Below are 20,986 nucleotides of genomic sequence, written 5' to 3'. Positions count from 1 at the left end.
TAATCCAATGGTGTTGATTGAATTTTATTTTCTCTTAGAATTGTTAGAAGTTATGAGGAAAGAAAAAGGGATAAAATTGGGAAGGTTTTTGATTTGGGGCGCTTTCCGGACAATCCTTAATACTTATGTTCTTTTTGTAGTATTGAGTTAAAATTTTACTAGTTCCCGAGAGTTAACAAATGGCTCGATTCCGAAACGGAAAATCAACCACTGACCAGAGATCTTCACGATGCGGCAAATCTTGGAGAAGATGGCCGGAGCAGCAGCTCCTCTCCTACCATCTCTAGAATCGATTTTAAAACCGCATATGACAGCATAGCCAGGGTAAAACTGTACGACGCAATGAGCCCCTTTGGAATCCAGGCCAAGCTTACCAGGCTTGCAAGAATGACAATGGCCAACGTCACATGCCATGGTGAAGGTAGATGGAAAACTCTCAGGACCCTTTGCTACCACCAAGGACTTACCTGTCTCCTTTTCAGCCTGGCGCTAGAGAGAGAACCATCCGCGACTCGGAGGTGGAAACTTCGGGGACCATCTTCCATAATTCAATCCAGATGCTGGCATACGCTGATGACATAGACATCATTGGTTTGAGGCTCTCCTATGTAGCAGCAGCTTATCCAAGGATCGAGCGTGCGGCACAGAACCTCGGGTTGGAGATTAACGAGGCGAAAACCAAAAAGATGGTGGCGCACCACCAGCGGCCCTGCTAACAAACACTGATTTACGCACGGGGTGATGTACAGATAGGTGACCACACCTTCGAAGTCGTCCAAAACTTCACCTATCTGGGGTCAAAACTACAGCCTGAGGAAACTTCTCCACTCTAAATGCCTGTCGCGACGGACGAAGCTGGGACTGTACAGAATATTTATAGTCCCAGTACTCACATACGCCTCTGAGCAATGGACTCTGTCTAAAACTGACGAAGCCATCCTAGCCGCGTTCGAGAGGAAGATGCTCAGAAGGATTGTTGGCCCCGTGTATGTTTGGAAGGACAATGGAGGAGCCGCTACAATGACAAGCTCTACGAGCTGTACGATGATCTCATTATCGAGGCTCCGGTGGGCTGGTCATGTGATGAGAATGACACCGGACGACCCAGCCCGTAAAGTCCTATTAGGAATGGTCCGGTACGGAGTCCTAATTTTTATTTATCCTTCCTTCCGTTTCCTTCTTTCCTGCCTTCTTGGGTTAGAGCTGGAGCGGTCTTCCTTCTTTTCGTCTCGGTTGTGGGTTGAGAGCGGTCTTCCTTCCTACTTTCTCGGTTGGTCCTCCAGGAGATGTGATCCTCGTCGCGGATGGAACGATACTGATCCTGGTTTGGATATGGCACCGTTTTTATACTCTGGTGTCCGTATCCAGAACCTTCTGGCGCTTTGTATCCGCCTTCGCGTATCGGATTCCCGAATCTTCCGCGCTCGTATGGCCCGCCTCGCGTGGCGGGTTCCCGATCCTTCCAGAACTCGTACTTCGTGAGTTTTCCCATAGATGGCGTTCTGCTAGTGTTTGTGTCCTGGCTATTTTCCTGTTACGCGTTTCTAGCCTAGGACGCTCAGTCGCTACATCCTTTTAGGCGGTCCACACGGACAGAGGAGGTGTGGAAGGGCCGGGATAACGGATTGGCAGACGACGGCGCTAAACCGTGAGCGGTATCGAGGATTGTTGCAGCAGGCCAAGACCGCAAAGCGGCACATGTAGTGCCTGATAAGTGAAGTAAGTAAGTCATCCATTTCTTGTATACCGACACTGACAATAGCGGCCAATGCGACTTCTTGCGACTTTCTTGGGCAGACTTCAGCAGCTGTAAATATTTCTATAAAGTTTCTCAACACCTTGTTACCTACTTGCTGGTTAGGCATTATCAGCCCCGTAGTGGTTTTAGCCCTTGGAGCAGCCCTTCTACTATCCATCTCTGTATGGACCTGCAAAGCACCCATACAATATACTGAAAGTAGATTTGGCCAACTGGGGCCTTCCGGTGGCATTCTCACGACCCTGGTAAAGTCGTCTTGCTGAACCAAAGTCTCTGCAAAGCGTCTCCCTCTCGTACGCAGCTTAACAAAATTTCGTCAGTTTTAAACAGAATTCATGTCTCTGAGACGTCAGAGGCCAGATGGAAGACATGTGAAGTAATCTCTAACCCAAACCGTTGTCCGGAGAACCTCCATCCAATGAAGTCTATATCATCAGCACTTCTGGATTATAGACTTATGCGTCAGCACGCAAGGCTGATGGCTTTTTCAGCTCATCTAAATTTATAGAAGGAGGTCATAGAGTCCATTTTGAAGCTCTCATGATCTAGAAGAACTCTAGAGAAGGCTCTAGGACCTGGAAATTCGTGAGGATTTGTGAGCATTTGTTGGACTATGTTGGTGAGGACTGTGGACGAAAAGAGTTAGCTGAGCTGTTTAGCGGGTCAGATACTAAGACGCTGACCGGAAAATCGAAACGATACCGAGTCGTCCCTATCGAGGATCGGCCCTGGAACGAGTTCCTTCGATGATAACCTGCTACTGTTTCTGAACTCGACTATAAGCATTAACATGGTATTGGTTTTTTGTTTCTGATTCTGTTTATTTCTCTCTTGTTTTTACTACACAACAATAATAATCCACTAAGTGTAATGAAGACAGCCTCAGACACACACACACACTCGGACAGACAGACAGACCCATCGGCAACATACGATTAAGCGCAGGAAAAGAAGCAACTTATGTATTACAAAGTAAAAATGGCCAACACACGCAAAATTTAAGCACCTTGACGATATGCGCGCGCGTGTGTGTGTGTCTCTCTCTTTCTGTTAAAGCTAAAAACATAAAACCTTGCTCGAATGGACAATAGGGTAAAAGCTACACTTGTAAAAAGCCAATACGCAAAACCATTAACGAATTAAAACAAAAAAAATTGCTGGAATGGCCAATAACGCTCTGTGGAGCATCTCTGTAGTTTAATACCGCTTCGTTTCTTCGCTGCATGCACATACTGTCGGAATGGTTGGGGGTCTTCCCTGGGGGGGGGGGGGGGGGGGGTTTGTCCCCGTTAACTACTTTTTCTTTTCTTTTTCTACGAGTATCTGGAAGCTTTACGCGACCCGGAGCACACCAGTGCCGGTGTGCCGATGCGTATCGTCGCCGTTGCCGTATCGTCCGCCCCGTTCGTCCGTTCACCTGCGTTCGTGCCGCCGGGCCCGCCGGATAGTAGAGCGTGCTTGGTTATGTTTTCCGTCTGCAGGATCACCACCAGCAGCCGGTTGAACAGGATCAGCAGCAGCCGGGTGTTTAGCTTCCGGTTCTGCAGCATCTGGAAGAAGCTCAGCAGACCGCTGTTGCACGTCACCGACCCGACCACATGCTTCAGATCGTCGGAAAGCAGCGCGAAGAGGGAAATTTTGGCCGCCAGTTTCGTGCGCAGCCGGGTACTGTCTTCGCGCAGCGGTGTGGTTGGATTGAACCGATCGCCTTCCGGCCAAACGTTGTTCCTGAAAAGAAGCCATTCCATTAGCGCATTCCTTTCGCAAACCCCGGAAGCACCCCGAGTGCGGGTGAACACGTACAATATTGAGGATAGAACCGCCTCAAGCTTGTCCGGCGCAAGCAGACTGCTGGCCGTTTGGATGATGCGCTTGTTGGTCGCATGACTAACCCAGGGCGCACCGAGCAACCGGTTAATCAGCCCGCGGCGCAACCACTGCGATTTGTTCTGCAGATCAAACACTTCGTCCAGCAGGTTAAGTGCCGAGGCCAGCGCCGGATACTCGGACTGCTTTAGCTCGAGCGTCGGAATGTCCTGGATGTCGTAGAAGCTGCGCTCCTTCAGCGAGCTCTTGCTCACAAACATCCGCGAAATGCCACCGACGAGCGTGTCCGGCATGTTGCGGATCTTGCTCATGCCCGACTTGAGACTTTCGATCTGGAAAGACAAGAGCACCTCGCTTTAGCAAACTAGGCGGAAAGCTAGAAGAAGGAGAGTGGTAAGGTACCGTCTTCACCACCGGTCCACCGTGCATCTTGCGATCGTCCGTGTCCGGCTCGAGAAAGTTCCGGATGATCGCCATCATCTCCTCGGACAGTTCCGCTTTCGCGCACACCTCCGCCAGAAAGCGGTTCAGTATCTCCATCCGATGTTCCAGCACGGCCCGCTGCGTGTTTTGGAACGTTTTCTTCGCGGGAAATGGGACCCGCTCAAGGGCCGGGAAGCGCTTCACGAGCAGCTTCTTCAGCTCCAGGAACTTCGAGTAGCGCCGATAGATGTGCCAGCTCTTGTGGTGATTGTCCTCGATCACGTGCACCTGGATGGCGTACACCGCGTAGTGGCCCTCGCAGTGGATCGCCGTGTTAATGATCCGAGCGGACAGTTTGTGTTTATACTGCTGGTGGTGGTGGTGTTGGTGATGTCCCGTATGGCCCTGAAAGCTCGCTTCATCCGCATGTAGCTGTGGTGCGGGAATGCGCCTGCTCGTGGGCAACACGGCGGTTGGCGCCTCGTTCCCCGAATCGTTGCTCGAACAGTCGGACGATTGGCGGAGCTGCTCGATGTTGAGATCGTTAATGGCCGCAAACATCCCGGTACAGTCGCTGTGCGAACGGGCATGCTTGATCGTACTGACGGTCGTGGGAAACAGGCTGGAAGGGGACGGTTTCTTCAGCACCGGCAGGCCAGCCCTCACATCGTGCTCCTCCCTAATGTCCACCGTAATCGGTGGCCCGTGAAGGGTGGGCGCGGTCAGGCTCGCTGCGTCCTCATCATCATCCGTCTCGTCGAACCGAATGTCGCCGCTGTTCGTGTCGCTTGCGCTATCACCCTGCAGCCCCAGCCCACCGAACACGGTCAAATGCTCGAGCGACGGCAGGTCCGGATCGTGCGCGCTGTGAAAGTCCAGCTCGCGCAGCAGCTGCTTGTAGGCCACACTCTGGTAGAAGTTGTTCAGGAACACTTCCTCGTTTTTCTGCTTCTCGTAGATGTACTTGCAGATCGAATCGAACCACGTGTTTTCCGGCTGGATGGACGGATCGTTCAGCCGGAAGTTGAGCGCCTCGATCAGCCCCGGGTCGATGTTTAGGTAGTTCGGCGAGGAGGGTTGCAGATACTGGAACGAGTGTGGGGGGGGGGGGGGGAAAGGGCAATATTTTTAGTTTGATCTAGGCTGATACCGGTCCGGTGGCCGAAGCGACAGCGGCGCCGGTCTTCACACGACAGGGCCGCGGTTCCAATCCCATCCAGACCGCTTCCCCGTACGCAGAGCTGACTACTTTACAACGGGTAAAATTAAGTCACAGAAAGCCAGAAATGGCAGGCCGACACCTCTCGAGGTTTTGTAGTGCCAGGGAAGAAGAAGAAGAAGGCTGATACCAGCCAGAGGATTTGACAGAGCTAGGCTGCTGGCGATTAGCAACAAACACACAGCAATAAGTAGTAAGGTAAAAGACTCGAGAAGGCCCCCCATTCTGACAAAATTTGTTATGCACTGTAAGATTTACGCCTGAATGTATGCAGACCGCAGTACAAATTGCGAATGCTTCACAATGTGCTTGCAGTGTGGTCAAAAATGGTTGACGAAAGTCGAATGAAATAATGCTTATTATTCGATTAAATCCCCCTCCCTCTATTCTGACCATTTATATTGGCTTACAGAAGCTACGGAATAATTTTTGGTCACGCTAGGAGTGACCAATCGGGCCTAAGACATGCACGGCGTTCCCGGACTGTAACGGAACATTGGTTCGGTGGATACTTGTTAACGGGCATATATATTCCGAAACGGAGGAAAAATAAGAATTATAACATTTTAAATAACTTTTTACAATGTATTATATCAAGTTCTACTCGCTGTCTATTAACAGTATTAAGGAACAATGCACAATGTTTACATCAAATGGGTTTTGACCATACAGAAATTCCACTGTACAACAAAAATGACAGGCCACAGTGCTGCACACAAAAGATTCTAGGGGGGGCCTTCTCGAGTCTTTTACCGAATCTTTTGTGTGCAGCACTGTGGCCTGTTATTTTTGTTGTACAGTGGGATTTCTGTATGGTCAAAACCCATTTGATGTAAACATTGTGCATTGTTCCTTAATACTGTTAATAGACAGCGAGTAGAACTTGATACAATACATTTTAACAAGTGGTTTGAGATTATGATATTCTTATGTTTCCTCCTTTGCTGAATATCAATGCAAGGTAACAAGTATTCATCGAATAACTGTTCCGTTACCGTCCGAGAACGCCGTGCATGTTTTTGGCCCGATTGTTCACCCCTAGTGCGACTGAAAACTAGTACGAAGCCCCTGTTACCCAAAATGAATGGTAGGGTTAGCGGAGAGGGGATTTTAATCAAATAATAACAATATTTTATTCGACTTTCTTTAACCAATTTTGACCACACTGAAAGCACACTGAAAGCTCACTGTGAAGCTCTCGCAACGTGTACTGCGGATTGCATACCTTTAGGCGTAAATCCTACAGCGCCTAACAAATTTTGTCAGGGGGGGGCCTTCTCGAGTCTTTTACCAAAGATTCTAAGGGGGGTCTTCTCGAGTCTTTTACCTATCATGCTCTACTCGCTGTCCAGTAACAGTATTGAGGAACGAGTTATGACCATACAAAAATCCCACTGTGCCATAAAAATGACAAACCACAGTGCTGCACGCAAAAGATTCTTGGGAGGTGCCTTCTCGAGTCTTTTACCAGTAGTAAACATCAGAGAAGACTCCGGATCCCGAGCTATCTTGGAGAACTCTACTTCTCGCAACCTGATGCTCTCATGCTTCAGCTCTCAAGAGGCCTTTGATTCGATGAAAGGACATCAGCAAGAGACGGTGGACGAATATACTTCCGAGACTGCAGGCAAGACTTGGGACTAGTTAAGCTGTTAAGCCCCCGGTTAAGGGTGCAAATCGTCAACTGTATAGGCTTCTCTTCAGGATAAAAATGATAGATAGTGTTAAGCATAGTTGCTTCCCACGGCATAGCCTACCTCTTGATACAGTGTGCTCGCCTTCTCCCGGATGCTTCGCAGCAGCTCCTCCCGGCTCAGCTTCGACTTGTTTACCTGCATCTCGGAGAAGCATTGGCTGGTGCTAATTTTCCATTCTGCCACAACACAAGAAATGGGAAATGAATCCAATGAGCCCCTCCCCCCCAAAAGCATCCACAAACAATCGGGAACTAGCTCGGTTCTTCGGCTTCCTTACCTTGAGCGGTGAGATAAAATATCACATACTTTTGCAGATTTAATACACTAAGATAGTCCAGATAGTAGAACACGGCCAGCTCCTTCCGCAGTATGTCGTCCAGGCTGAGCTGTGGTAAATTCGTCGACGCCTTATCCCGTTCCGTCTTGCCAAAGTCTTTTGGGGGGGGAAAACAAAATTGAATAACATCGATGACCTTCCAGAACTCGGCAGCGGGCCTCGCTTACCATTCTTGTTGTTCTGCAGATGGCTAATTCGCAGATCGATCAGCTTCTGCGTGTACTTGAGACTGGCCAGCTCGGCACTACAGCTGCTGTCCTTGTACTTTGCGTCCATCTCTTTGGTAATCAGCTGCCGGCAGGCCCGCAGCTCCGACAGATCCGTCGACTGGCGGATCATCTTCAGCAGAAACTCGCCCGCCGGCGGATCCTTGGTGAATTGTTTCGCAATCTGCAGATTGATAAAGTCCGGATCGGCGAGCGTGTTCAGCATGGGCTTCAGCAAACTGTTCGCGAGCAGATTGCACAGCAAGGTGCGCAACGTTAGGCAGTTAAAGTCCTCCTCCGGCAGCACGAAGTACAGTACCGTTTCGGACACCTGCCTGAGGTACTCGTTGAGCGCCTCCGGATCCATACACTCACTGCGGTACTCTTCGCAGAAGCCAAAGAACGAGTGTAGGAGCATCGTTTCCGGATCGACCGACGACTGCTCGTCGGCCGGTACGCTGTAGAACCGGGAGTTGGCCACATTCTTCTGCAGGGCCGCGTTGCCCAGCTGCCAGGTAAGATCCGTTTCGCTCTTGTTTCGCCGGTGCCCTTCCACCTTGAGGTTGCGCCGCTGGGGAGACAGCTTCTCGTGAAGCTTCGAGCGTTTCGGGTCCGTGCCGGTGGAGGATTTTTTGCTGTTGGCACCGGTCGCCACCTCCTGGGTGGCTAGTCGATAGAAGCGCGTGTGCTTCGCTAGATCGTCGATCAGGCGGGTCGTCATCAGGGGAAGCAGATCGACGGACCGGACGCGTTGGCAGATTTGCAGGATGAGCGTTTCGATGCTGGTGCGTATGCTGCACTCGGAAAAATCCCGATTGTCCGACACGACGGTGTACCAGGAATCGATGAAATCACGCACCACGTAGTCGAGGATCGTGTGGATCAGCTTGTCGATCGGTTTGTTACCGCTGAGGATCTTTTTCTTCCTCGGCGAACCGGGCGGTGTGTCTTGCCGGTGCTGGTGGTGCAGCAGAATGTCCGTAGGGTGCGTGAGGTACGATTTAAACGAGGACAGTGGCGTGGACGCTACCGATACCTCTTCTCCGATGGAAACATTACCTACTGGAAGGCGAGAGAGAGAGAGAGTAGATCGATATTTAGTCGTTCTTGGCGGTCTCCTTTACAAGCGGAGTTGCTCTACGCTAGCACTAGCTTTGTGTCCCTCTACCTCCTACGGTCACAAGCGAACCTCCCTACACCTTCTTACGCTACAACAAACAAAATGGCAAAAGCATCGTCCCCCGGTAATCAATTCCCACCGTTTCCCCCCCCACTTCCCCAAACGTTACCATCTTTTTTACTCCGATGCTTGTCCGGTTCGTGGTCCGCTCCAGCTGCCCGCTTGTCCGTGTGTATTTTAATGCTCTCGAACGGTCTCCAGCGGGTACGTTCCTCCCCGGGCGATGGCCGATTGGGTGGGGGCTGCGTCGCCATCGGATGAGCCGGCCCACCTTCCGGACTGTTATCTAGAATGGTATGATGGTCCCGTTGGTGGAAGTGCAAATGGTGGCCACGGTGCATAAGGTGGTCCGTGATTGTGTTTGACTTGGCCGGTGGTTCGCTGGCGCCGGTGCGCGGTTCGCGCTTCTTGAACAGCAGCTCGATTCCGGCATCGAGAAAGTTGCGCCGGCGATTGCCGGCGCCCCCGGTCGCGGACGAATCGCCCGCCCCCGGCGGATGGTGCTGGTTGTGCGCTTTCGCATTACGGTTCGATTCGGTTTGCACTTTGATGTTGGGCGAAATGAGCAGCAAATTACCGGGCTTAGGGTCACAAACTGTTCGAGCGGGATATCGGTTTTTATGTGGCAAAAGGCGTAGCATTGTTTTGGAAATAGACACACCGGTCACCGGATGCCCGGGGTTAGCGTGCGACCGTGCGCGTGACGGTTACCGATAGCAGATAGTAACGAGAATGGCGGATTTTGATTTTGGTTTTTGACGATTTCATGTGCACGGGTGCATGTCATGGCAACATTTTGTTTTTGGTTGGGAGTTTTTTTTTTTTTGTTTGTTTTCGGTTCATGTGGTGACAAGAGAAAGAGAGATAGGCGTGTGTGTTTCATAGAGGAAAGAGAAAGAGAGAAGAAAGAATGGGGTTTCCGGATGAGGCGATTGAATATTGCTAGTGGCAATGGCAAACACAACATCCAAGCAATCGGTATGAGAACACTTAAGGGTGAATAAATGAAACAAATCATAACTCCAAAACACGTTTTGTCCAATCGGGATGAGATCGTGTGCATTGCACAGGTGCATCGTTAAGCAACACATAACCAAACCAAAACCAACAAAGCAAACCGACAACAAAACAACACAAACAGCCAATTCGCAATCGTACGGACGGGTACGTACGCGGGGTTAAGGAACAAATTAAAAGCTACCGAAACTAAAGGGGGTGGCATACAACGGCACCGATTTGCATGCGCTTGGTGGCCTCACTCTACATACCGATGCTTAGTCCCAACGATTTAGGTTCGTCCAGTGGATTCTCCAGCAGCCCACTGTCGAGGAATTTGTCCAGATCGCTGTGCTGTAAGTACAGTATGGTCAGAAACCTACGGCGAAAAGAATGGATTGAGCATGGGTGACACAAGGGAGGAACGAGGGCTGCTGATAAGCCTGCTTCCTTACCCGAGCAAGAATAGCACCAAACCGATAACCATCGTCGTGACCCAGAACACTCCGAACAGATTGATCGACACAGCGACGCTGAGCGCTATCCAGCTGGCGTACTTGAACTCCATCCTTTGATTCCCCCGGGGGCCAGCTACGTCTCGATGAAAACCATTCTACACTGTGCTTTCCGTAGATGATTCAAACACTTGCGGGCAGGCGGTGACGGTGAACGTGATGGAAAGCATCGCTATTGTGAAAGGAGGGCCATTGGGAAAAGGAAAAACACTTTTTCACGAAAATACAACACGAAAGTGACTTTTGTTTTGCTTACATATGTTGCGATGTTTTGATGGACTTTGATGTGGCGGCAGGTCCGTTCGCGGATCAGCTGTCATACAGCGTTTGACAGGTGACAGTTGGGCTTCGATGGTGCGGATTTAAAATTGTTAACGGTTTTTGGGACATTATCTCGAGAAAGAGGTGCAAACGATCTGTGATTTTTTTAAAAATAAATAATTTTAATAACTCATAACTTCTTGCTCTTACGATTACGGTTAGTGAATTGTGCCAGCAATCCTACTCTACATACTTTTTTCTAACACCTTCAAATATACTAATCCTTTATGGAGTTGATCCCATCTTTTGAAGCTGGTTGTGCTGCTACTATGCTCCCAGGGAGCTCCTCAAAAAATAGGATAATAAACAGATTAGGGTACTGTAGGCAGTATAGAGAGGGGTTTTAGCTCCGTGACCGTTCCCAATGCAGCACACTTTTGGATATGAAAACCCACACCGCGTGGAAGATTCTTGCAAATCATCGCAAATCGTGCCACCGTCATTGTGGTGTCGATTACAATACGAAACCCGTTCACTGTTCGACTTGATTGGTCATGTTTCCTTTCCCGCCCAGGCTTGGAACCGACGAAAGGCGTACCAATTGCTACCGGGGCCATTTGGCAGGTTAGTTGAGCGCGATCGTTTGATGCGATTGGTCAACGGTGTTGTTGACATAACGGTCGAGTGAAGCAAACCAACCGCAAACCGATCGGCGACTGCACAGCCAATGGCGAAGCTACTGGCAACGTTCAAAGCCACCCTCACGAGGATACTGTTTGCCGCCCACGGGTTCATCGCGATCTGGCAGGTGACGCAAAACAAGAAGGAACCCATCTACTGGTGTCTGTGCGCCCCGATCGGCGTACTCTTTATCGAGGGCATCTTTACGCTGGCGATCAAGAAGAACCAGGAATGGCGCTGGTAAGAACCGACAAACTGGACCGGAGTGCAGTGGTTTTCGGGAGGAAAGATGCAAACAAAATTGTGACCGTAAAATCTAATTTCCTGCTGCCGTGTCCTCGAACCGCACTTTGGTTATTGAGAATGGAGAATGGAGACAAATTCCCTGCCGTAACCGTACGATGAAGTGATTCTATTTTTTCTCTCCCCTGCGTGGTGTGGTCATGCTCTGTCTGGTGGTCTATTGTTGGGATTCATTCAAGATGGAAATTTTCATTCTCCAAGGGACACAAAGGTTGGATGGTGTAAAGAAAGGTGAAATTTCACTGCTCGTGTCGCGTCATGTAAAGTTACCGTCCGGTGTCTTCATCCATCCGTAAAGTAACTAACGCCCTTGGTGAAGAAAAAACGAAGAAGTAGATATGCCGAAAAAGTTGTGTCTTATCGCAAGTTGTGAAAAATCGAATTTATAACGTGCTTACATGGTGAGAGTGAGAGTCCCAGCCCAACCGATTGGCTGGCTGGTGGGAACGCTTCTACAATGATGGAAAGCGACGCCAGTAAGATCGAGCTTAAACAACTGGCAACAGTCCGGAGAAAGTGGTCGTCCATGTTCATCTCGGAGAAGAAAACATAAATTTAGATTAAACATAATCCATAGCAGTTTTAGCTTCAACTTGCGCACAATTTTTCGCCCATGTAATCATTTTATGAAGGTCACCCACAAGGACGACGGACCAGGTTTTAATGGGAAAGTTTTACTTACCGACGCAGAGCAACATTTTTGTTGATTTAGGGCGAAGGGCTCGATGTATACGGTGCAAGCGAATGTGCCACCGACAGACACACCACCGTATTAGGATTGATAGCGAAGCTTATAACGGTTTTCATTTATTTTAGCTAATTTTAAAATATCAGTGGGCTGTCCCGGTCTAGGCCAATCTGCCAGCTGCATGGAAAACAAATCTATTCTTCGTAAATTAAAATAAATACTTACACTGTCCAGAGTGATACAATTGCGTTTTGCCCTTGTCGCTTGCCTGCTGCACAGGTTCTGTCCGTCCGTCTTTCTGTACCTGTCCAGTATCGTCCCTGCGATATGGTTGCTGGAGCTGGACAAGCTGGACAAGCGTACCCGGTACCAGGACCAGATGCTGAACGAAACCATCAATCTTGCGGCGACGGTCGGCAAGGATCTGAAGGACCTGAACAAGATGCTGGGCGTCAAGATTCAGCTGCCGGACATCCAGCTAACGGCCGAGATGTGGGTCACGCTGATCGAGCAGTTCCTTATGCTCGTACTCATCATTGGCCGGTGGATGCTGCCGAAGGGAGATCTCACCCGGGACCAGCTCAGCCAGCTGCTGCTCGTGTACATCGGGACGGCGGCGGACATTATCGAGTTTTTTGACTCCTTCAAGGATGCGAAGATTGCAAACGAACCGGTGCTGGTGCTGCTGACGCTTAGCATCTGGTCCTGGTCGTTGCTGCAGTTCACCATCGTTCTGTCGGCGACACGTGCCCGCAAACCACGGGGCGGTGGAAGCCAACCGAGGGCCACCGGACCGGATGGGGCCGATGATACGAGCTGCTGCAATGTGGCCTGCTGTAACATCGATGTGTGGGGCATTGCGCTGAACATTTTGCTGCAGGACGCACCGTTCCTTACCTTCCGGTTGCTCATCATCGTGCACTACAAAATCATCACCTACATGAACATCTTCTTCACCTGTGAGTGATTTATCGGTTCGCGCCAGATTCGCTTACTAAATCCATCCCAAACGATTTCGTGCAGGCAAAAACACGCTCGTGATACTGCTGCAACTTTACCGGCTGTACGTGGTGAATTCGGAAAATCGGAAAGCGGCCGCCACCAGGAAGCGGTTGAAGATGCGGGCACGGGCCGAACAGCAGTCGGCAAGTCGGCAGCAGAAGCAGCGCAAAATTAGCAAAAGGTAAGAGCGTTTTTCTCTTCCCGCCGCACCAGAACTCAAGCAAAGGCCATTAGTGAGGTTAACCAGTTTAGTTCGACTCCATTGAGCGGGCCGAGCAAAGCGGATTAAATGTTGCTTTTCATAACATAATTATCCTATTAATAAGAAGCTGCTACAGCCCGCAATGTTATTTGGTTTTCAAGAGGCTTAGACACTGCTTCAAAGAAGTGTAACGGGCTCTTGCTTCCGCTTATCTATTAGCGATCACTAATTACATGCCATTCGGGTTTTTGCTTTGCGTACAACTCGCTGCCAAGCGGTCACGTAAAAGCGCAAATCTTCATCACAGGCACCTGAATCGTTCGCGAAACCCAGTAGGCGGTGGAGCTGGTTCCCACAGGGAGCAAACATTAATCATTCCGTCCGTTAGCGTTACGACGGACGTTACGCGGTGGCTGACAGAGGCAGTGCGCCTGAAAGTAGGCCACGGGAAGCGTCGTCGGAAAGGAGTCTGAATCGATGCCGTTTTCCGGTGTCCTCGACGGAGCAAGCCGTCTCGGAAAGTGTGAGTGAAGGCCTCCGATTTCCGGTTGCGTATGAAACCCGCGTGCGGTCGAGAACTGCTTGCTGCTGTGACGCGTTATCGATTATTTTGCAAGTGGGCTGGCGCAGAAAAAGGATTGCCCAACAAACGAGATATGGTAATAGTGGCACGGATAAAGGAAATATAAACCTATGATTCGATTTGAGTCGATGGACGTGATTCCTCAGCCGGGGGCTGCGGAGCAGATACTTTTCACTGCCAAATTGAATCTTTTCGTGCCTGGAATGAATGAACCGTTTATTTGCAGTTGTTTGCGCTACCAGACGTTGAGTAAGGAATCTTGAATGCTGTTTGCCCAGCATTCTCCCGGCCGGCAGGCGGAATATCAACCAGCAGCTGTTTGTTTAACGATGAGGATGTAAGCTAGCGCATTAATTATTTGTTGCGTGATTTATAATCTTGAGAAACTTTGGTGGAAGGTTTAGAACAACTTTGCGAGGAAATACGTCACGTTCTGAAGTAAAATTTTCCCCAAAAGCGTAAAACTTTTCCTAAACTCTCAAGTCCAAACCACGAAAGCAACAGTTGTTTAAAGATTTATGTTAATGGCGATTGCGCTTCGGCATAATTAGTTTGATTTCGTTTTTATCAGACACCAAACTGACACCGGCAATCCCATCCCGACACGATCGGGCTAACTTGGAAACGGTCTTCACAAACACGTTGTAAGCATTATTTAAAATTCCCTCGATTGTAAATTTCGCTCTCAATCCGGTACAAAGAACTTACCAGAAGGACTTCTCCAGAAGCTCGCCGGAAGATAGGTAAGGAACTGTGCCAAAGCTTACCGGAAGCTATGCCCGTGGTCGCTAGCCGACCTTGAGAGTTGCCACTGTAACTTCCGTGCTACGAATTGATCCCCCGGGACGACGAGCTAGCCAAAGTTTTCCCCTTTTTCTCTCGGTTGGCCAACGCAATCCCATCATTCGTAACTGTTGTTTCTGGAAGTTGCCGTGTTCCGCAACAATAAAAGCACCGATGCACCTGTGTGCTGGACTGGTGAGTCGGGAGGGCAATTTTCAAAACCTCCCTCTGCCCATCAGCAACAACTGCCCCACCGAAACGATGCACTTTTAATGCGACTTATAGAGCGGTTGCGTCTGATTGCGCCTGAAGGTATGCGGCGGTTAGCGTGCTAGTGGGAAAATGAAGTGTGTTTTGCTTGCCCCGTTCCGGAAAACAGAGGATTTATACCGCGAGCGTGGGCTTTTATTTCGAAACTTTGCATCAATGGCAAACTTTCCTAGTGGTGGGATCGTAATCTGTTGTAGGAAGCACACAAATACACTGTTTGCGCGAGTTCCATTTCCAGGAACCGGGAACCGAACCGTCTCATCAAAGCCGATCGATGGGACCGTCGTTGTCTGTGTACAGCCTCTTATTCATTTGATCTTCCTCTCCTCCTCCCACCTCCACAGGAAAGTGGCAGACATTGGAGATGATGACCCGGACCAGGACGGACGAAAGTCGAAGCATTCGCGGAAAAGTCGGTAAGTGTTGCCCATTTGTAAGCGTAAAGGTCGTTCGGCTCACAACTAATCCGGTACGGGGCAGCGCCAAGCACTTGCTGGCGTGAGCACGATTAATTATGCGCAATTAATCACCCGTGACGGCACGCCACTGTTGCGCATTTAGTCGTTAGCACGAGTGTGTCTTTCGCAAAACGACTGTCAAACCTCATCATCATCATCAACATTTCGCTTGTTCTCTTGGCACCTCCGTGCCGCGTGCGACTGCCTTTGGTTCGATTTGACGCATGAACTTTTCCCACCGCAGGTCGTCCTCGTCCCGCAAGGACACTGGCTACTCGACCGCCAGCAGTCAGACGACGGCCGAGCAGCGGCGTCAGCGACGGTCGGCGACGGTGAAACCGCGGCCCGGTACCGTGTCGGATGAGGACGATCCACCGAACCACCACGGTGATGGCGGTGCGGTGGAAGATGATGATTGCAACCTGTCAGAGGGCGAACGGCGCCCGGGAAAAGGTGAAGCACGTCGGGCAAAGGACGCAAAGGACAGGTAAAACAGTTAACTCGTCACGAGATGGTTCCTGGGTTGTGTCAGGAGCACAAAACACCTTTAATTGGGTAAATTGTTGTAAACAAGAACAAGAAGAAGAACAAGAACAAGAACAAGAACAAGAACAAGAACAAGAACAAGAACAAGAACAAGAACAAAAACAAGAACAAGAACAAGAACAAGAACAAGAACAAGAACAAGAACAAGAACAAGAACAAGAACAAACCGAGAATTAGGAGATAGATACAGGAGTGCTCAAAAAAGGGATTACAAATCCCGAAGCAATAGACAATCGAGCACCTACATTTTCAACCACAAATTGGATGCTTGTTTGGCTTATTTAATTTATTTATTATTTTTTTCTCGCAATAAACACACAAAATACCACATTTAACCATCCACGAACGCCATCGCAACAATATGGCTTACACACGCAGCTCACAAAATGATACATTGCACTCCTGCTTCTCACGAAAAACAAATCGATCCTACAGTTTTCCCGGAAAAAGGTCATCCCTTTTGCGCTCGTGAAGCCGGCACCGCTTTGATACCCGGGAGGTACCACGCTCATCTTATGGTTCGCCATTTTTTCTCGAGAACGTACCGAGTCTAATGCCCGATCGCACGTAATCCCATTTCATTGCAAACCTCCCGTTGTCTCCTGCAGCCCCCCAACCCCACGGAACTGCTACATCATCCAGGACATTTTGCCAAAAACTCATCTCTTCCTAGCCCGAAGGCTAGCGGCAAGATCTCGAACCGAAATGACGGCATTTTTGGATTAATATTAATTGAGAAAGATATCCTGTAACAATCGTGTGTCTCGTGTCCCGCGCCTTATCCTTGTGGCCCGTTCCTCTACCAGCCTTTCTAACAGCCAAACAAATTATCGTCCGGATGTTCAGCCGCAAAGGGGAACACATGTGTACGCACACGATGAATGTTTTTCGAAGCGAACACAGACGCGAGATCTCGCCTGCTCGCTCGAAAGGAGGAAAGGATTCGCCTTTCCTCACGCTGCCGGATGATTGTGTGCCACTTGTGATAAAAACACGGGCATTAACATCATACACAAGATGATGATGTGTGTTCCATACACACACACAAGATGAGTAGGGCAATGTTTCCACCTCGGCGGAGTTTTATTCCATTATAACTTCACCGGAATAATGCTTCACGAACGGACGGATTCCCATTCCACGAGCTCGGGCGAGGAGGATCCACACACGTTAGGATATAAATATACATACAACCAGGCATCGTCCTGCTACCATCATTACCATCTTCTCATCGCTCGGACGTGTTATTCTTGTGTTTTGCTCTTGCAGAAAATCTTCCACCAACCGACACGCGGACACGAAGCAGGCTGGGAGCCGCGGTCGAAAGCAACGAACCTCCTTGGACAGTGATCGTAGCGAGGATGGCAACACTGGCACCGAGACGCGCCATCAGCGAAAACGGCGCAACGGAACCGACACAACGGCCGGTGGTGGTAGCTTCGAGATTATCCACGAAAAAACGTCCAGCGGACGGAAGAAGAAATCGAAACCTCCGCCACAGCACGACAAGTCACCTCCACCACCACCACCACCACCGGACGAAGAGTCCTCCTCCTCCGGATCATCGTCCGCTTCCAGCAGCGAGTCCTTTTCCGGGTCGGAATAAATGGCCGACCGCAATTTTTGGTGATGTGATCTCTAAAAACGAGGAATCTCCCTTATTTTGGGCAGCCGGTTTTGGTTTGGACAACACTGGACACAGGAACCAGGACCTGCCATCTGAGCCCGGGTTTTCTGAGTAGGGTTTTTCCGGGAGATAAATCTCGGCAAACAAAGCCCGGCAACCTGTCCCAAACAAAAGAAGGTTCAAACAGTTTTGTGTGGAAGCGATAAATGTTCGTTTTATCTGTAACCTGACCACCTGGAAAGGTGGGAAAATGGGGGCTCAGGAAAAAAAAAATCGAACCAACCTCCACGAAGCGTGGTGCAGCGCGGGCTTTTAGTTGATAAATATGAATCTGATTGTATTAAAACAAAATTGGTGATTTTGGACCCGAAATGTAGTGTTTGGTACAAATTCCCAAACAACGAAACCGATTAAAACTTTGTGATAGTGTAGCGCAGCATCACAGTTGGTTGTTTAAATTGCCGGACCAACAAGCTCTCGCAGTGCTCCCGAGTGCCTTCACACCCATTTCCCGGGTAGCCATAATTCGTGGAAAACCATTAACGTTTTATCCGTTTTTTTTAGTCTGTTGGTACACAAAATCGCATCATACTCGGGGGGTTTTTTTACCACCGGTAAATAAAACCGGTGACATAAAAAAGACTCGCTAAAAGTGTCCAGCTGAGAAGCTGCCATCAGCAGACCATTTCGGACAATTCAACGTGATGGACGTGGATTACGGGCCGACTTTGCGTTGGGATAAGCAAACCACTCATCCACCGTTGACGAGCACGATTACTTTTTTTTTTTTTTGTTTCGTTGTCTGTGTGCGTGTAATTCGGATTGTGATGAAGATAATACACACTTGTCATTGATAGGCCGTATCGTCGTAATCGGCACGTACCGCGCCACAATTGTCCTTGCGCTTGATGGAGACGCCTGGTCAGCCGTGTGCGTGCGTGCCTCGGTGGCGTGTGATGATTGTCTTTCCCCTCTTGGTTCGAATATCGATACGAACGCGGTAACATAATCGGAGGGATTAGTGTCGGGTAAGCTATTAATACGCAACGCCAAGCGGATGGAAAATCCTTTTGTGAGCGGAGAAGAAAGGAAGCGCATCATAAAGTGATAATGGTACGCAACAAGTACCTCGTCGCTTTATTCGGTGTACAATGGCTTTGGATAGCTCTGCACTAGCCAATATCGAACCGAACTCTATAAAGCTAAGCCTTTTACCCCCTCGGCTGGGTGTTTGTTCATAGACGGGGAAGGTTTGTTTGTTTACCAAAATTGTTAGGCGACGATTAATCGCTGAACAAATGTATTCATGACCACACACACACACACGTTTACCTGTATGACGTCGTGTGTCGCACATTCCTAACCTTAATTACCATAATTGGGTGGCATATGTTTTCGGTAATCGTACCATAAACGGTTTGCCGCTCGTGGAAAATCATCCCAATAAATTAGATTGGTCCGCACATGTGAGTGTCGATGGGAAGAGAAACATTGGGATTGTTGGTATCTTTTTCCCGGGGATGATATATTTAATAAGAATTTTTAGAAATGTCATATAGAGATTGGAATTTATTGTAGTTCAAACAGAACTCAAGAGAGAAATATTTAAAAAACCTTGTAAAACTTGCACATAACAAGGTCAATGGCATCAAACGGCTGGATACAAATTTCAACGTGCCTAAAATGTAGCACCCAAAAAAACTGAAACTCAAGTAAACCGAATCAAAAAAAGGGAGGTAACAAAAAAAAACACACACACCATATCGAACTCGTTTTCCCCATTAGGTTTTCGGCACAAAGCCACCGTAACGCTTCACCGGATACCGAGATTTGAATACCGGATTGAAGCGCCCGGTCTGCTGGTGCCATGATACAGAGCGTGCTGAATACAAAGCCCATTGAATGTTCCAACGGTTTCTCGAGGAGGAGGAAGAAAAAAAACAGAACCCAAAACCCCACACACACACACAAAAACACCGGCCCCAACATGCCGAGTAGCTTGGTTATGGTGATCCGCCGGCACGGCACAGTTTGATACGGAGCGAGTGAATGTGCTGGTGTGGCAAAAGTCACGCCGGGTAGCAGGCGAACAAAAAAGCGAACAAGAGATGACGATTTGCGTGGGGAAAATCGGTATGAATTTTACACAAAAACCTGTGCAACCGACGAATTGTGGATGTGCAGTGAAGCCGCCTTTGGGGAGAGTTCATAATCGATGTGTAGAAGTCGGTCGGGCAGGGAACGTTGCTCCCGGCTGACTGTTGCTTAAACTTTCCCAGTTCGGAAACAATCGATTATTGTGTATTTGGCACGACAATAAAAAAAAACATAGCTTTAAAGGGCTGGAACTGTAAGGAGTAGCATGAACAGACCTACATTTTAAATATTATCTTCCTACATTTTCCGCTTGATGATTTTTGCGCGGAGATTCAATTTATTACGAACACAGAAAAGTTATTGATTGGCAGAGCGTGTTTCACCCTCTGAAGAAGCTGATTTGCACTTACCGCGACCCATCGATGGGAACCTTGTGCCGGTGCAGCACCAGGCACCAGGCGCCTCCATCGAGCACGTAGCGCGGTATGATTTTATTATTATCATTACCATAATATAATCGCTTTGCGTGTACTGGTTTGGGTAGATTGTTCGGTGAAGGTGAAAAAAAAAGGATGCCAAATAAACATCGAAAAGGAATCGGGAATAGTATTAGCGCGCACGGGAGCGAAAACGAACAGGTGAAGCTTTCCTTCCTGCCTGAAGCACCCCGAAAAGTTGTAGTTGGAAGCGAAAGGAGACAAAAGCATCGGTACTTTTGCCGATGAAAAAAGAACCCCCCCCCCCCCCCCACGAACCAAAGTTCTGAGCGGATGAAAAAGCATATTTACTTCGCCTGTATTTCCCTCCACTCCACGCTGAGTGTTCGAGGGCAGTGCTCTGTTTACTGGGAGATGTAGAGGAAATCTGGCAGGATGGAAAATTAGATTCAATTCGCTTTACTTTTCGCTTCTTCGATCGCTCCGCTTTTACGCTCCTGGAATCTAGTTTCGTGTGAACAAGCCCCCGCTCTTTTCGTTGTTTTGCTGGGGCTATTTCCGTAGTACGTGACGTCAGAGGAATCTGCACCACTGGAGCCTTCTCAATGGCAAGTTCTTTTCGTCGAAATGGCCTCAAGTACATTCACAGGCATGGGAATGGTAAGAGAAGCGTAAAAGAATGAAAGGCAAGGGGTAAAACTATTCACCAGTCGCACTGGAAACAGGCGGTCGACGAAGAGATTCCGTTAGAAGGCTGGCTGGTTGCTTCCCGGTAGGCCTAGGCAGAGTGCAGAAGAAGCAAGTTTGAATGGTGCTCGAGTGCCGGAATTTGAAGACAAAAAGCGTCGGAGAAAAGGTATCATTCAGCGGAAAGATATCAACGAATTCA

General features: G+C 49.0%; 2 protein-coding genes across 6 annotated transcripts; one reads left to right on the top strand and one right to left on the bottom strand.

The window, feature by feature from the left end:
- Positions 1 to 2,555: 2,555 nt before the first annotated feature.
- Positions 2,556 to 10,549, bottom strand: LOC118505708 (sorting nexin-13-like). Of its 5 annotated transcripts, XM_036041871.1 has the most exons (10): positions 10,416 to 10,549; positions 10,100 to 10,331; positions 9,917 to 10,023; positions 8,758 to 9,243; positions 7,430 to 8,530; positions 7,203 to 7,358; positions 6,986 to 7,101; positions 3,989 to 5,095; positions 3,563 to 3,918; positions 2,556 to 3,487 (listed from the first exon to the last, which is right to left on the bottom strand). In XM_036041871.1, exons 2-10 carry the CDS (start codon positions 10,210 to 10,212, stop codon positions 3,073 to 3,075), a joined length of 3,957 nt encoding a protein of 1,318 aa, XP_035897764.1. In that variant the 5' UTR covers positions 10,213 to 10,331; positions 10,416 to 10,549; the 3' UTR covers positions 2,556 to 3,072. The 5 variants fall into 5 exon arrangements, with proteins under 5 accessions (XP_035897764.1, XP_035897765.1, XP_035897766.1 ...); XM_036041872.1 differs by having other exon boundaries at positions 7,430 to 8,527; positions 10,100 to 10,419; XM_036041873.1 differs by having other exon boundaries at positions 8,758 to 9,192; positions 10,100 to 10,419.
- A 518-nt stretch (positions 10,550 to 11,067) lies between these two features.
- On the top strand, positions 11,068 to 17,542 carry LOC118502480 (transmembrane protein 26-like). Its single transcript, XM_036034710.1, has 6 exons — positions 11,068 to 11,341; positions 12,372 to 13,051; positions 13,116 to 13,275; positions 15,277 to 15,348; positions 15,635 to 15,877; positions 17,206 to 17,542. The coding sequence occupies exons 1-6, from the start codon at positions 11,148 to 11,150 to the stop codon at positions 17,540 to 17,542; spliced, it is 1,686 nt and encodes a 561-aa protein (XP_035890603.1). The 5' UTR covers positions 11,068 to 11,147.
- Positions 17,543 to 20,986: the final 3,444 nt, after the last annotated feature.

The sequence above is a fragment of the Anopheles stephensi genome, chromosome 2 (genome assembly GCF_013141755.1).
Source record: "Anopheles stephensi strain Indian chromosome 2, UCI_ANSTEP_V1.0, whole genome shotgun sequence".
NCBI lineage: Eukaryota > Metazoa > Arthropoda > Insecta > Diptera > Culicidae > Anopheles > Anopheles stephensi.
This window is presented reverse-complemented; position numbering and strand designations above follow the sequence as displayed.

Coding starts and splice junctions, on each gene's coding strand:
- LOC118505708 (XM_036041871.1), bottom strand. CDS start 10,212: ATGGAGTTCAAGTACGCCAGCTGGATAGCGCTCAGCGTCGCTGTGTCG. Junction 7,102..7,202: donor ATTTTATCTCACCGCTCAAG/GTAAGGAAGCCG, acceptor GTGTTGTGGCAG/AATGGAAAATTAGCACCAGC. Junction 5,096..6,985: donor CGAGCACACTGTATCAAGAG/GTAGGCTATGCC, acceptor CACTCGTTCCAG/TATCTGCAACCCTCCTCGCC.
- LOC118502480 (XM_036034710.1), top strand. CDS start 11,148: ATGGCGAAGCTACTGGCAACGTTCAAAGCCACCCTCACGAGGATACTG. Junction 13,052..13,115: donor CATGAACATCTTCTTCACCT/GTGAGTGATTTA, acceptor GATTTCGTGCAG/GCAAAAACACGCTCGTGATA. Junction 15,349..15,634: donor AAGCATTCGCGGAAAAGTCG/GTAAGTGTTGCC, acceptor TTCCCACCGCAG/GTCGTCCTCGTCCCGCAAGG.